Source organism: Cryptotermes secundus, unplaced genomic scaffold (assembly GCF_002891405.2).
Source record: "Cryptotermes secundus unplaced genomic scaffold, Csec_1.0 scaffold117, whole genome shotgun sequence".
Taxonomy (NCBI): Eukaryota; Metazoa; Arthropoda; class Insecta; order Blattodea; family Kalotermitidae; genus Cryptotermes; species Cryptotermes secundus.
Genome location: NW_019737981.1, coordinates 1,282,009 through 1,295,944, shown reverse-complemented (window position 1 = coordinate 1,295,944; position 13,936 = coordinate 1,282,009). Strand labels below are relative to the sequence as shown.

The window sequence follows — 13,936 nt, the reverse complement described above, 5'->3', positions numbered from 1 at the left end:
ATGAAGAAATTATCAAGTTCACAATGTTTTCATAAAACAAGAACGTCATTAACAGGATTTTCTTTTCTTTTGGCGCTACAGCCCCAATTTGGGCCTTGGCCTGCCTCCATGAAACTCTCCGTTTCACTTCGGTTTACTAGATCTTAGGCATTCGGTAGGACTCTTTGGGCGAGTGATCAGCTCGTTGCAAGGTCTCTACATGTACACAAACACAGAAAACACATACACAGAAAACACAATTTTTTAAGATGGTAAAACTGGCAGACTATTTGCTCTGGTTTCTGATTTAAAATTAAGACTTGAAAATAAATATATGATAAGCATACGGGAATGTGGTTTCAGACAAATGGTATTTAAGGTTCAATCCTTGTATGCAACTTAGCACAGAAAATGGGACCACTAACATGTACGAGTATAACCCTGAAAAATAGATCATATAAGTTGGTCGGGAATCGAACCTGGTTCCTAGACCGCCCAGCCCTTAGCCTAGTCGCATCACCGACACTGCCATTACTGCTCCAGAATTCTTATTAGTAACAAATATTTGGAAGATTTTTTTTATTGCTAGTGGGGTGAGACTAAGTCCCTTGTACTGCGGCCACTTCTGGCCTATTGTACCAGCCCCAGATGATAGGTGAGGGTGATTGGCAGGGGAAACCGAAGAACTTGGAGAAAACCTGCCCCAGCGTCACTTTGTCCACCACAAATCCCACTTGACCAGACCCGGGATCGAACCCGGGCTGCCACGTTGGGAAGTTAGCGACTAACCGCCTGAGCTATGGCGCGGCCTATTTGGAAGAAATTAATCCTCTTAATGGCTGGTCACGGTAGCCGAGCGGTCTAAGGGATGCACTCTCTTCGCTCGCTCTGAAGCCAGGATCGTGATTTGGAATCCCACTCAGGGCATGACTGTTCAGTGTTTGTGTGTGTGTTTTTCTCTGTTTGTGTACAGGTCGAGGCCTTGTGATGAGCTGATCACCCGCCCAAGAAGTCCTACCGAATGTCTAAGTCTTAGACTCTAAGATCTAGTAAACCGAAGTGAAACGGAAAGCTTCATGGAGGCCAAGGCCCAAACTGGGGCTGTAGGGTCAAAAGAAAAAAATCATCATATTAAAAATTCAGTTTATATCACGAAAACACACTGCATGTCCATTACAAAGGCCAGCCAGATATTCTGTTTAGAGCAAAACAGCTGTTCATTCTGGGAATCATATGACTTAGATAAAAACGTTCTTTTGACAGAGCGTACGGTTTTTCAGTGTTACAGAAAGTGGCATGTATGATAATCATTGAGTTATGAAAGATTAAATATAATTAGATGCCAATCACAGTGGCCGCCTAGTCTGAGGTATGAACTGTCTTCGTTCGCTCCAACCCTGGGATCGTGGGTTCGAATCCCGCTAAAGGCATGGATGTCTGTATGGTGTTCTTTTATTCTGTGGGCTGATCCCCAGTCCAAGGATTCCTACCGACATTATAGAGGAGCAAGAAGCTGAAAAAGCGTCCGGGGCCCAACAAATGGCCGTAGAGCTATAATATTAAAATATAATTAGAAAACAACATATAAATTGTTATTTATTGTATGCAGACGACTATCCTATGAATATATTGATTTGCTTTCTTTGTGGATATTCTTCTGGTGGTTCCATAGTCAGTCTAGGAGATACATATAGCACCCCGAACCTCTCCAATGAGAACTTTCTGTCAGCGGAGCGCCAGCCAATGAAACCTGCACAGAAATCGGCCAATAGGAATAAGGCTTAGGTAACGTTAAAATATTATTGCATATGGTAAACAAGAAATTCTTGGGAACAATAATCGCATACTTTCCTTAGATAAGACACGGACCGCATAGAAAAGACGCCTTCAACAATTATTGTACTGTTTGGTGTGTATTCGTGGTCGCGGTAACGTTATTACCGAGGCGTTGCGTAACAATATATAGAACAAGTTTCATAAAAACTAGTTGGGGGATTGGAAGGGAGAGACACAGACACGCGGACAGGAAGAATATCGCATAAGCCTACTTTAGGAAACTAGGCTAAAAATTAAAACAAATTTGTCCTTGTGCTTAATTAAGTAATTAATCACCACGTTACTAAGACGTATTGGACAGTGAAGTTATAACTTCAGGAATTCTTGAGCTTGATAGTCGATGTGAGTTAGTGAACAGCTTCACGCCCCTGCCGCTTTACCCCTGAGAATACAGCCCCGATACCCGTTTGTGTGGGCCCCAGAACAGGTCTGGACATTATGGGGAAGAAAAAAATATTTTCCTCTGCCGGGGATCAAACCCCGCCTGTCCAGACTATCGCTATACCGACTGAGCTATCCCGGCTCTTAAGAAGCGCATACGATCTTAGTGACGTTTTCTCAATTGCTTTGGTTAACGGCATCAACAATGACTTTTCAAAGTACCGAAAGGAGGACATGATTCGTGTAATTGCACCGCTTTCGAGCGCTTTGTGAAGACATGAACCGTGCTTCTGTGTGAAACTAGGGGCTCCTCTCTGCGTGATAACTGCCAAGTCAGTAGCATCATAATAAACACGAAAAGCTCAAAGCTCTTCTTCCAGACCGGCTCTGAGGTCTACCTAGCCACCTTCTCAGTGGGTAGCGGGCTCTCTTTCGCTCTGGGTAAAGCGACGGAGGCATGAAGCGAAGCTGACCGCTCACCTCCATCTAGTGTCGAGGTTAAGAATGGTGGAGTTTCACTTACATTTCTTACATGTCTTAATGAATTGGTCCTCAATTAATTAAGCCAACGGATACATTTACGTTACCTTACCTGTCTGGGCTGAGGCTTTGCTATGAGCCATCCCCAGGCCACACAGCCCTACCGAATGTGTAGAAGGTCGAGAATTTCATAAATTAATTCTGTATTGAAACAGACAAGAGGGCTTAATCTACAGAGATGAAGAATAGAAAAAAGAACAGACCTATGAGAATAGTACGAAAGGAAATTGAGTCATCAGTTTGAAACCAGCCAAGTGCCTTGCCACATGATGAACCCCAAAACTGAAGACCGGGGCTGTATGTCAAGTCAACTAAAGATTCTGAATCTTGTTAATGTTAATATTGTGACATTTAGACCCGTTACTGGGCAACGACTCGGTAAACACATTACCGCGACAAAGAATAAGCAGGTTACAGACGAATAATTTCCGTTACTGTGCAACACGCTGTAAAACAACGGTAGAGGAAGAGGTCTTTTCTATGTTGTTCACATATATCCATTGCTGGGCAACGGATGTTTTCTATGAGTCCGCCTTGAGACTATATAAGTAGTCCAGCCGTAATTCAGAAGTCAGCCGTAGAATGAGAACGAGAATTGAGCGAATCCTCGGCAGTCAAGGAAGAAAGGTCCGGCTGAAGATTGATTGCGAGTTATTGTAATTGACTGTGATTACTAGTGATTGTACAGGAATGTGTTAATAAATCCAATCATCCAATCCAGCACCCGTTGTTATTGGTCACGGAGCCATAAACACGTGACAGTAGTAATTCATTGTCTCGTTATGGCCATCTCACAACTCAGGGACTAGTGGTGAATAAATAGAGAGCTAGAGTAGAACAGTGACTATCGGAGGAAAGTCGGCAGAAACTCGTAGAAGACCTCGTCTAGTGTTTCTCCTTTTACTACGAATATTACACGAAGTCATCCGGGATTTAACTCCAGTTTCAGCTTTGAGAAACCAACGCGTAATCGCCTGAGTATGGCAAATGCTTTTGACATACAAAATGTGCTTTCGTCCTGATGATTCTTCGAAATACTGGTCTCTCTCTACAATTTTTTTTTTATTTATCATTTATTAGCAATCTGAATTTGCATTCTATGAGCTAATTTGCTGTCATGTACAATAATTATTCTATTGTACTAAGTTGGCTTGAAGAGCTGTAATCCATCGATTACGCCTCAGTTTTCCTGGAGGTCGTTACAAAATATAAGGCACCATAACCCTGAAGACCATAATCATAAAAATGTGCTTTACATTTCGGCCTCTGGATTTCATACAGGGAAACTCTCTTCACTTATTTGATGCTCATTGCAAATACGTACTTTGTATTTTTATGGAGAATTTTCAGCCAATGAATTGTACATTACATTAGTCCTCTAAATCAGTGATTCTCAACCTTTGTGAGACCGCGGCCCGGTAAATCCTTTTTTCTACAAGACTAGGGTCCGGTACTGGACCGAAGCCCGGCGGTTGAGAAACACTGCTCTAAAACGTATAGCACGAATGAGGGAGAAGAAAAATGGATGTAGGATTTTGGTGGGAAACCAGAAGGAAACAAATCATTATGAAGACATATATAGATGGGGAATGATATTAAAATGGATCTTAGAGAGAATGGGGTGCTATAGACTGGATTGATCTGGCTCTGGATAGTGAACAGTGGAAGGCTCTTGTGAAATCAGTTATGAACTTTCGGGTTCCATAAAACGTTGGTAAATTCTTGAGTAGCTGAGCAGTTGCTGGCTTCTCAAGAAGGACTCAGCTCAATGAAGTTAGTTATTAGTCCTCTAAACGTTTACGAACCTGAGCTCGTTATAGGAACGGGAGGCGATGGAGAAATCTCTGCTTCCGTTTCTGAAACCCACCAGGGAATAGGCCGTTTATTTGTCAGCTCGATGCCCTCCGCTTGGATATCGTCATGGTATATCTAAAAGAGAAGGCACATCAGACGGTATCAGTGATCTCTTAGTGGGTACGGCGACCAGTGTACATCATACCTAGCATACTGTGACATTCGCTTGAAAGCTGGAATAGTGGAGCCGGAGCTGAAGTTCATTGCTAACCACCGTCTCGCCAAACACACGTTCCCGCTACAATGAATAGACGCGGAATAATCCACTGCTTGGCAACGGTTCGGTAAGAAAATTTCGTGGCCAAGATTAAAGGGAGTAATACACGGATTGTTAGAGATGGTAATCTATATTCGGTTCGCCTGGAAGTTAGTTCAGGAGAGACTGTTCAATTAGTTTAATGATTCATTCGTAAGAGAATTCAGAAATTGAGTGTTCAGCTGTGAAGTGTTAACCTGCGGACAACGGACGCTGAAGAAGTGACCGATTCGTAAATCAGAACCAAGTCAGTCACGCAGAAGAGAAGACACTCGTAGTCCAGTGGAGCGAGTCTTAGGCAGTCATTGATTGTAATTGTAAAGAAGTGTCAATAAATCCAATCATCCAATCCAGAGCCCATTGTTATTAGTCACGGAACCTCGGACACGTGACAATATTAGCATCTGAATAATAAGTTAATATAATTTAAAATGTAGTATACAATTTAGGCAAAAATAGCAGTCTTCAATCGGGGGGGGGGTGGTAAACGGCCAAGGCGGGAAGCTGACCACTCACCTCCAGCTAGGGCCGATGTCAGGAAAATGTAGATCTATACGTCCACTCCCCAATACGCCTTCATGGCGTAGTGCTTAATTAGTTACGCACAGGAACAGCTTCAGCTTTATAGACTAATATATGTGTAATTTTGAAAGACTTTTCATCTTCATGGTACCTTAGAATTGTAGGCAGTGTGTTCCTCCGAAACGTACGTACTTATCTAGCAATATACACGGCGTCATATCTCAGAAGACAGTGATCTTGAATAAGGGGAACTTTAGATCCTATGAGCTTGTATATGTGTATGTATGCATGTAAATAATTTCATATGTGCAGGGAAATATTTAACATTAGCGGAAAGTAACTGCTTTAGTATAACTTATTATTATTATTTTGAGTTATTAATCAAACAAAAATTGTGCATATAACCTTCATTATATTTCTTGAAAATCCCCATTTTCTTTCCCACTGTTTTCTTGTCAGCTTTTCTAAACGAATAACTTCTTTCCTGAAAACAACGAATTAGAATTATATTTCAGACCTTACATTGAGAAATATGTGTTACTTTTAGACGGATTATTAATGAGTCTTATAAATATTGTATTTTAGACTATCTTGATAATCTCTAATTGAGTACAGTTACCGATCTCACGACAGTTGCGATAGCTACAATTGCTTGGATATTTCATCGACCGTACCAGCTTACATCTTAGGCAGAAACTTACAAGAACAAAATGTACTTACAATCTCCCATCAGACTTGACAACATTGTACTTGAATTGCTGCCTGCGGTGTGTTTCATTTTCTGCCTTTGCCGACATTTCAACCTGTATCCAAGCAACAGAAATCCATAAAAATAGTACATAAAAAGGTAAGGTAAAGCTATCCCTGTAGCAAGCCGAGCAGGCCCATAGGGTTGTGAGACGTCGAGGCTCTCACATTTTGTCTAGACAATTGGATGGCGAGATTGTCAGCCTTGCGAGCCGGCCGCCTTTTACCCCCAGGAAGATTCCTGATACTCATATCTGTTAGAGGCTGAGTCGACCCCAGGGCTTTTTGTGGTTGGAAGTAATAGGCCGATTGAAAAATTGACCTCATCGGGAATAGAATCCGTGACCTTCCGGTTTGTATTCATAGTGCCTCAACCAATTAAGCTACCGCGTGTCCCAAAATAGTACATGATAACTATGTTCTTAGTCTCTCATAGCCTATCTTGTCGGTGTAGAAGATTTTATTTAATTTAACACTCTTTTAGACCAGAACTGGAACCAATTTTGAAATATGATAACCAAGAAAACATTTCGGTTCTAAGGAAAAGGTGGGGCCTTGTTTGGTTTTTATCCCTGTTCAGCACGAAAGAATAATTTCTTCGTCCTGCCTTAGCTCTCGCTGTAAACACATACGAAATCTGTGCAATCGAGCTCGGAAACGATTCGACAAACCGGACGACGAGAAGTAGGACACGTTTTTGACAGTGGCAACCTGGCAGCCCACAAACCTAATTCACTGAACACGCCTGCCGGCCGAACTTTCTATTCAGTAACATGCCGTATCTTACTCTCTTCCAACGAAGAGATGGTGAGGCATGCGGTGAGTAGAAATGATCTTTCTGCATTTAATTCAGTGGCAAAGACTTTCACAGCATAGGCCTACGTAGTTGTGACGGTAAGAACTATCCGAATGTGGTGTTGATATTTCTAAGACAATATGGCTACCTCGGTAACTGCCGTGCCATCTCCTTCCCGGAGGATAATACTGAGACTGTCATAACTCTAAAAGACAACGCCCGAAATTTGTCACCAGCTAAATTTCTCATCCAACACTGGCCTCTAGAATATCCCCTTTTCAATCCCCTTTCTAGAGTCTTGGCCGCCTTGGACTACTATAAGGGTGGTGAAATATTTTTGCGTGGTGGTCCGAATTTGAAATACCTATCATTCTTGCAGGACCTCAATAGGCTCATTTTCAACGTGAAAATATGTGTGTTTACGTTACGTTATAAAGCAATAGAATTGGTGTGCCCTTATATACATGAAGTTAATGCAGCAGACAGTCAGAATTTCCTGCTTGCCACCCCCCATTATTGCTTCATTGTATTAAACAAATGAATTAAGCAAAGGGGCAATTTTTCTTATTTGTCCTTATTCCAAATTCACGTTTGCGGAATATTACATTCCGCAAGAAACATTAAAATGTCTGATTGAAATAGGCCCCTGTGAGAAAATCTGAATAGCTAAATCTCGTTAACTTAAACCTAGATAAGAAACTCTCATGAACTACATAATGCGGTTTCTCTAATACTTCACAAAGTAACCTGAACTTTTCTATTAAAAACTATTTTGGGGATCCCCTTAGCAAATTCACAATCAAATCTTAACATCTTGTTTTGAGAAATTCAAAACACGATTTTCAACAATCTCTTCCGAAATAACGATATTTTTTAATGAAAATGGCTATAGTTGACGACAGAGAGACTGTTTCTGGTATATTCACGTGCAGGAAGATTTCACACTACCTGCAGTCAATGCAGGCATCTCACTATTGGCACACTCTGTTTCCGGATTCTCATACGGCAACATTAGGATTTGAGTATATCTAAGAGACGTGCGCACAAGAAACCACTACATATTGTGGAAATAAAACATAAAACATATATTTGAGGGCAGAGACTCTGGATTAGTTCTGTAACGGATTTGCAGGACTATGTTTTTTCCTATAAACAGGTTAGAATTTAATACACAAATATATTATGTAATATATTTCTGCTCGTTTTATTTTGCTTCCTTGGAGCATCCTGTTGTGGTACGGTTTCTGTTTGACAGCAAAGGTCACCTCCTCCAAACACAGTAACACACAAATAACACCATTCCAAAATAATAAACGTTACATTTCCATTTTTTATATTATTTATAATAATATATAATTTATATATTTGGCAGGAAAACGTGAAGGAAAGAGGTAATTTGGAAGACCTTGGCGTAGATGATATGAATGTGAATCTTAAAGAAATAAAGTAGGAGAATGTGGACTGAATTCATCTTGTTCAGAATACGGGCCCATAACAGATTCTTTTGAAAACTATAATGGATCTCGTGTTCCATAAAACCATCGACTAAATGATAAATTATTAATTTCTCTAGAAAGATTCTATTCAGTGAGATTAGTTACAGTCATACATGAACTGGATAAGTCGACTGCCTGAATACCAATTCAACATTAATTTCGCAATTATCTTCCGTGTAGCCACTAGATGAAATTAAAACCTGTAGTTCATATTCGAATTTTATATAATTATAAACAATATAAATTCAGGTCATGTTATAATTCATATTTAGGAAAGATATTACTTTCGTTCTGTGTGCGACGGAAGTATGTCATAACTGTTCAGTATAATATTACTTGTAACCATTTCGTACGTGGAATTTCTTCTGCTTCTCCTTACTATTTATACCACACTGCCTTTCACCGGGTGTCTATAGCTTATGGACAGTGAAAGTATAGGAATGCACAATTTTTATTCGTGAAATGAACTGACAGCCGACAATAATGCGTATGATATTGCTTCTTCTCGGAGAAGCGCATCATTAACAATTATGTAGGCAAAACCGCAGAAAAATCACATTTGGAAAATACGTAGGCTATACTTCGACGCCTTCTCAACTCTCCTTGGGCGGGAGAAGGGGATAAGTATTTCACGTGGTTTCCATGGATGAATGAACAGATTGTAGGCCATAATCTTGGAGGATGGGAACTGTAAAATACCTTGACATCCGTAGCCAAATGTCCAGCCCACTGTTTCTTACAAACGGTACGTTGTAGGCAAGCGACATCCACCAGCAAGAGTGTACGGTGACACGATTCAGAAGAATACAATCTGGGTATGTTCTTAGTATCGTCACCTTAATTACGATCACCCTGTGTCAGGTGATGCGGTGCTTTATAACGGTTATTTTCGGGCACTCTCGGTTTTCCTGTAGAATCTTTCTTGTGGTCTAATTTCCTTTCCTGGCCCACATTCTGCACACATTCCCGACAGAATGTTAGTTCGTTGGCATTAGGTACATTCAGAGAAGAACAGCTCAACATCTGTGAATTCGAATACGTTTCAACAATTTTACACGCGTTTGCCTCCATGAGAAACGCCGATTAAAAAGCTCGGTCCGCTTTTCATCTCTGTGGGTAAAAGAATTTGAGAATGGATAAACAATAAAGAAATAAAATATTGGAAATTTTTATGAAAGTTATCGTGACGATCTAATCACCACTCTTCTTGAAGGTTCGTGCGTCTCGAATATTTGCGGAAGAGAAATTTGTTTTGAACAAAAATATGTCGAGGAAATTTTTCTGGTAAGAAGTAATAGCCTACTTTCCTTTTATACGACACGGACCTCCAACAATTCTTCGTTGCCGTGGGATCATGTTTATCTAGCCGTTGCCTAGCAACAGCACGGGATACCACAGTCCAGTCCAGTAATTTGATAGTCCCCGCCGTCGGAATAGCGATCTTGTTTCCGAGTACCACGGGACACTTGACCACATTTTACTGGCTGACTGCTTTAGGAAGAATCAGACCGCGGATTTTGCGGCACCTACGAGTATATGACAATTCTGGATACACAGACAGAACCACAGACTCTCCGTTGATACGACAGGAATCGTACAGAAACAAAGCCGCCAACAGTTCTTCTACTGTTGCGTGTATTCATTGCAGCGGAAATGTGTTTGCCGAGCCGTTGCCTAGTAACGCTAAGGGGGATACACGTATAGACACATAGACCGATTGGAGGGATTTAAAAGTACACTGTCCAGATGGGTTCATAAAGGCAGGTTCAGCCACTCTAAAGTTGTTAAGGGTGGATATGCAGACACACAAATAGCAAAGTGAATGCATAAGCGTACGTTTATGTTTTCAAAATAAGTAAAGTAGGCTAAAAATAAAGTAGGCTTATGCGATCACCATGCTGAACCAATCTTGATGAAACTTGGTATATATATCATGGCACCTGACTCCATCACAATGGCGTACTTCATAAATCACTCCAATCAGTCTGTGTATCTGTATGTATACCCCCTTTTCGTTGCTAGACAAAGGCTTGGTAGAAACGTTACTGTGGCAACGAATACACACCCAACAACAGAGGAATTATTGAACGCGACATTTTCTATGCGGTCCCTATCGAATCAAATGAATGCAGGCGGTTAATTCTTCCCAGAACTTTTTATTTCGAAATGAAAAATGAAATATATTTTTTATATAATATACACTTCCGTAGGATTCGGATTAGCTCAGATAGCGACGGTCCAAATTTTGGAAGACCGAGGTTCGATTGCCGGCAGTGTCAGGAGATTTTGTTGTATTCCACAGCATCAAGACCAGATCTGAGATCCACTCAGCCTCCTATTCAGAAGGTATCGGGGGTCCTTCCCTCCGGATGTTGGGTGTAAAGCGGCAGGGGTATGAAGCAAACCACTCACCTCCATCTAGTGCCGAAATCAAGAAAGGCTGAGCTATATCTCTACGCCCCAATACGTGTTCATGGCGTAATGATTAATTAATTAAGCATAGGGACAACTTTACCTTTTAGAGCCAAGAAGAGTGGTAAATCTCTAATACAGTAAGACTTACTATCACAGTATTCACCTGAAGAGACTGAAACACCCACGAAATATTCACTAAGATTTGTAAACCGACCGACATTCGAAGGCCATTCCTTCCGAATAGAAGTCTAGTAGCTTCAATATGCCTTTTAGTTTGGACATCATTAATTGATCTGATTGATTATTCTTCTTGTTTTGAAACTCAGTAAAACAATAGTCATGCGTTCTTATTACTGGAAAGAACTCACTGTAATGATAGGTTCCAATGGACGTCCTTAGAAACCAACTCTGCTCTGTAACATGCTGATATATATAGCACGTACTTACTGTACAAGAAGTTTTAGAAACACAGTTAAATTATAACAGCCAGTTGCATAAAACGAACCTTTACAGCGGTGTCAGAGGTTCTGAAATCACTGTAAACAACTGTGGGTACCAAGGAAACACGCAGTAAATCTGCCTCTAGGGGGATTCAGGTTTTCCAATACTCATCAACCCTCGACTCACATTAAGCGCACACGCATGTGTGATCTGAAGTTTCATTGAGGTGACTGGAAATTATTGCCTTGTGAGATACCATGCCTTATTTTTTTTCCTTGGCACTACAGCCCCAGTGGGCCTAGGCCTACCTCCATGAACTCCGTTCACTTCGGTTTTTCTATATCTTACACATTCGGTAGGACTCCTTGGGCGAGTGATCAGCTCGTCGCAAGGCCTCTACCTGTAGACAAACACAGAAAAACGCACACAAACATCTATGCCCTGAGTGGGATTCGAACCCAAAATCTCGGCTTCCGAGCGAGCGAAGACAGTGCATGCCTTAGACCGCTCGGCTACCGTGACCGGCACCACGCCTTATAGGTTTCAGTAATTTCCGGTTGTAACGGCAGTTCCCAGGGAACCTGACGTTTCGAAGAAATAAATCATCTCTGTTTTCAGGGACGAAGAACAAGCCAAGTAAAAAGCCAAGATGGGGAGTAGGAGGTCGCAAGTTTAGCTCATATGATAGATAATTTAAAACAGGAGTAAGTAGCGAAACATGGTTACATGTATAAACGTGATAAGCGATACTTTTGAGTGGCACATGTATGGATATTATGTGAAGCAGTAAAAATTAAAAAATTCGCTTAGTGGGGGGTGGAGTTCAATTGGGTCCACTCGGCACGGCGGCCACTGATTGGCCTATTGTACCTGCACCGAGTGATTATGATGATGGAGAATTTGGTGGAATGAAGATTTGCAGGGAAACCGAAGTACTCAGAGAAAACCCGCCCCAGCGCCACTTCTCCACCACAAATCCCACTTGACCAGACCCGGAATCGAACCCGGGCCGCCGCGGTGGGAAGTCAGAGACTAACCGCTTGAGCTATGTGGTAAGTGGTTCTTCTAATGTAAGAAGACACAGATGGGGTTCTTGAAGATGCTTTCGCATCTCTGTAGAGCATCTATCTGAACGGCTATGTCTGTCCTTCTGAAAGAACGTGACTCGAAAACCGCTGAATGGATTTGCCAAAATTAGATATTGGGGGGTGTCACTAACATTTTCCACCCATTCCAATTTTGGTTAAAATCGGACAAGAACAATAGACATTTCACACTAAGAATTTTATACATTTCTGCAAGCAAAATGTCTCAATTAAATGCTGTAATGAAAAAGAAAAATATTTTATGCTGCGTACATTATTTTTCCTTCCGTAATTCTTACGAGTTTAGAGAAAATAAAACCGAAATGGAGCGAACGCATATGTACACATTTCTAATCGTGTTGGCATTATCTTGGATTTATAGGTTGTTACTGGGTTCCGGAGTGTGTGATTGACTATTATTCTTTCTAGATGCCAGTATCAACAACATAGATTATTTACTAAACAAATAATTTGGATTATTGAAAGAAGAATTCATTTGAAATATCAACGAATTCAGCGTGCAGTTCTCACAGCGATCTAGAAGTGAATTATTTACCACCGTACGAAGCAAGTCTTTCGTAGTAGTGCTTAGTAAATGCAGGTCAGGTCATTATGATGTATATTTAGCAACATAACTGGACAAGTCAGAGCGCTGAATTGTTACTCTTTCTTTGGGATGGTTTCAGTGTCTCTATATAAGTGATACAGCAAAGGAGATGCCTAGCTTTGTATTCTGCGAGTTGAGATCAAGCTGTCATGGTGATCGTAACTGTAAAAATATCTTAGTCTCTGGTAGCTTTGATGATCTTCGAGTTGTGTGCAGTTGGTGATGCCGAAACGGCTAGGACAAATGTTCCATCTCGGGTGCCCTCTCGGCCTCTGTTCCCTTGCTCAAATTGTAAGTATATTTTCCTGAAAAGATATGAGTTGTATATGACGATTGTTGGCTTTTGAGAGATAAGCCTCTGTTAAGAACAGTAAAATAATAACTGATTAATGTTAAGAAAAAGAAACGGAGTCGACAAGCAGAAGCTTAAAAATAAGTTATATCAATCATCGGGGAGAAGAATTATTGCTTTTCTGTTTTAGCAGAAATGAAGTTTCTTGTACCATGGTAGCCTGGGTTCGATCCCATGTCAGGTTATGTACTACATGTGGTTGACAAAGTGGCAATGGGGGCAGGGTTTCCCAAAGTACTTCGGTTTCCCTTGCCAGTTTTCCATACACCAATTGCTCCACATTCATTAGCTATTCTGTCATAGATGCTGCATAGTCTCAATACCGACAGCATCATTCAATAACTAAGAAAGAAACAGAAATGAGCATTTAGTTAAAAAATTTCATAGGATTTTATCAACACGCGGTTGCTCTATGTCTGTATTTCTTATCTTCCACTTCCTTACCATTTCATTATTCGTTTATCATCCTGTCTACAACCCTACATAGTATGAGCTTTTGATATAGAACTGTTAGATAGACTATAATAAAATGCGAGAACATAAACTTCCCCATCCACAGTGCATATACAAATTAGTATGATGGTTGTCTGTACAGTGGCAAGTTGAAATTGGGGAGAAAGTTGTTCCTG

At 40.9% G+C, this 13,936-nt stretch overlaps 2 protein-coding genes across 2 annotated transcripts in view; one reads left to right on the top strand and one right to left on the bottom strand.

The window, feature by feature from the left end:
* LOC111870543 (cardio acceleratory peptide 2b) overlaps positions 1-13,936 on the top strand; it is a 42,136-nt gene that overhangs the window by 25,323 nt on the left and 2,877 nt on the right. The gene's annotated exons all lie outside the window — the stretch shown is intronic.
* LOC117282799 (uncharacterized protein C20orf85 homolog) lies at positions 1,593-12,975 on the bottom strand. Its single transcript, XM_033753875.1, has 5 exons — positions 12,905-12,975; positions 6,089-6,171; positions 5,774-5,852; positions 4,542-4,665; positions 1,593-1,729 (listed from the first exon to the last, which is right to left on the bottom strand). Exons 2-5 carry the CDS (start codon positions 6,163-6,165, stop codon positions 1,593-1,595), a joined length of 417 nt encoding a protein of 138 aa, XP_033609766.1. The 5' UTR covers positions 6,166-6,171; positions 12,905-12,975.

Coding starts and splice junctions, on each gene's coding strand:
- LOC117282799 (XM_033753875.1), bottom strand. CDS start 6,165: ATGTCGGCAAAGGCAGAAAATGAAACACACCGCAGGCAGCAATTCAAG. Junction 4,666..5,773: donor TTTCAAGAAATATAATGAAG/GTTATATGCACA, acceptor CTTCTCTTTTAG/ATATACCATGACGATATCCA. Junction 1,730..4,541: donor CGTTCCTATAACGAGCTCAG/GTTCGTAAACGT, acceptor ATTTCTGTGCAG/GTTTCATTGGCTGGCGCTCC.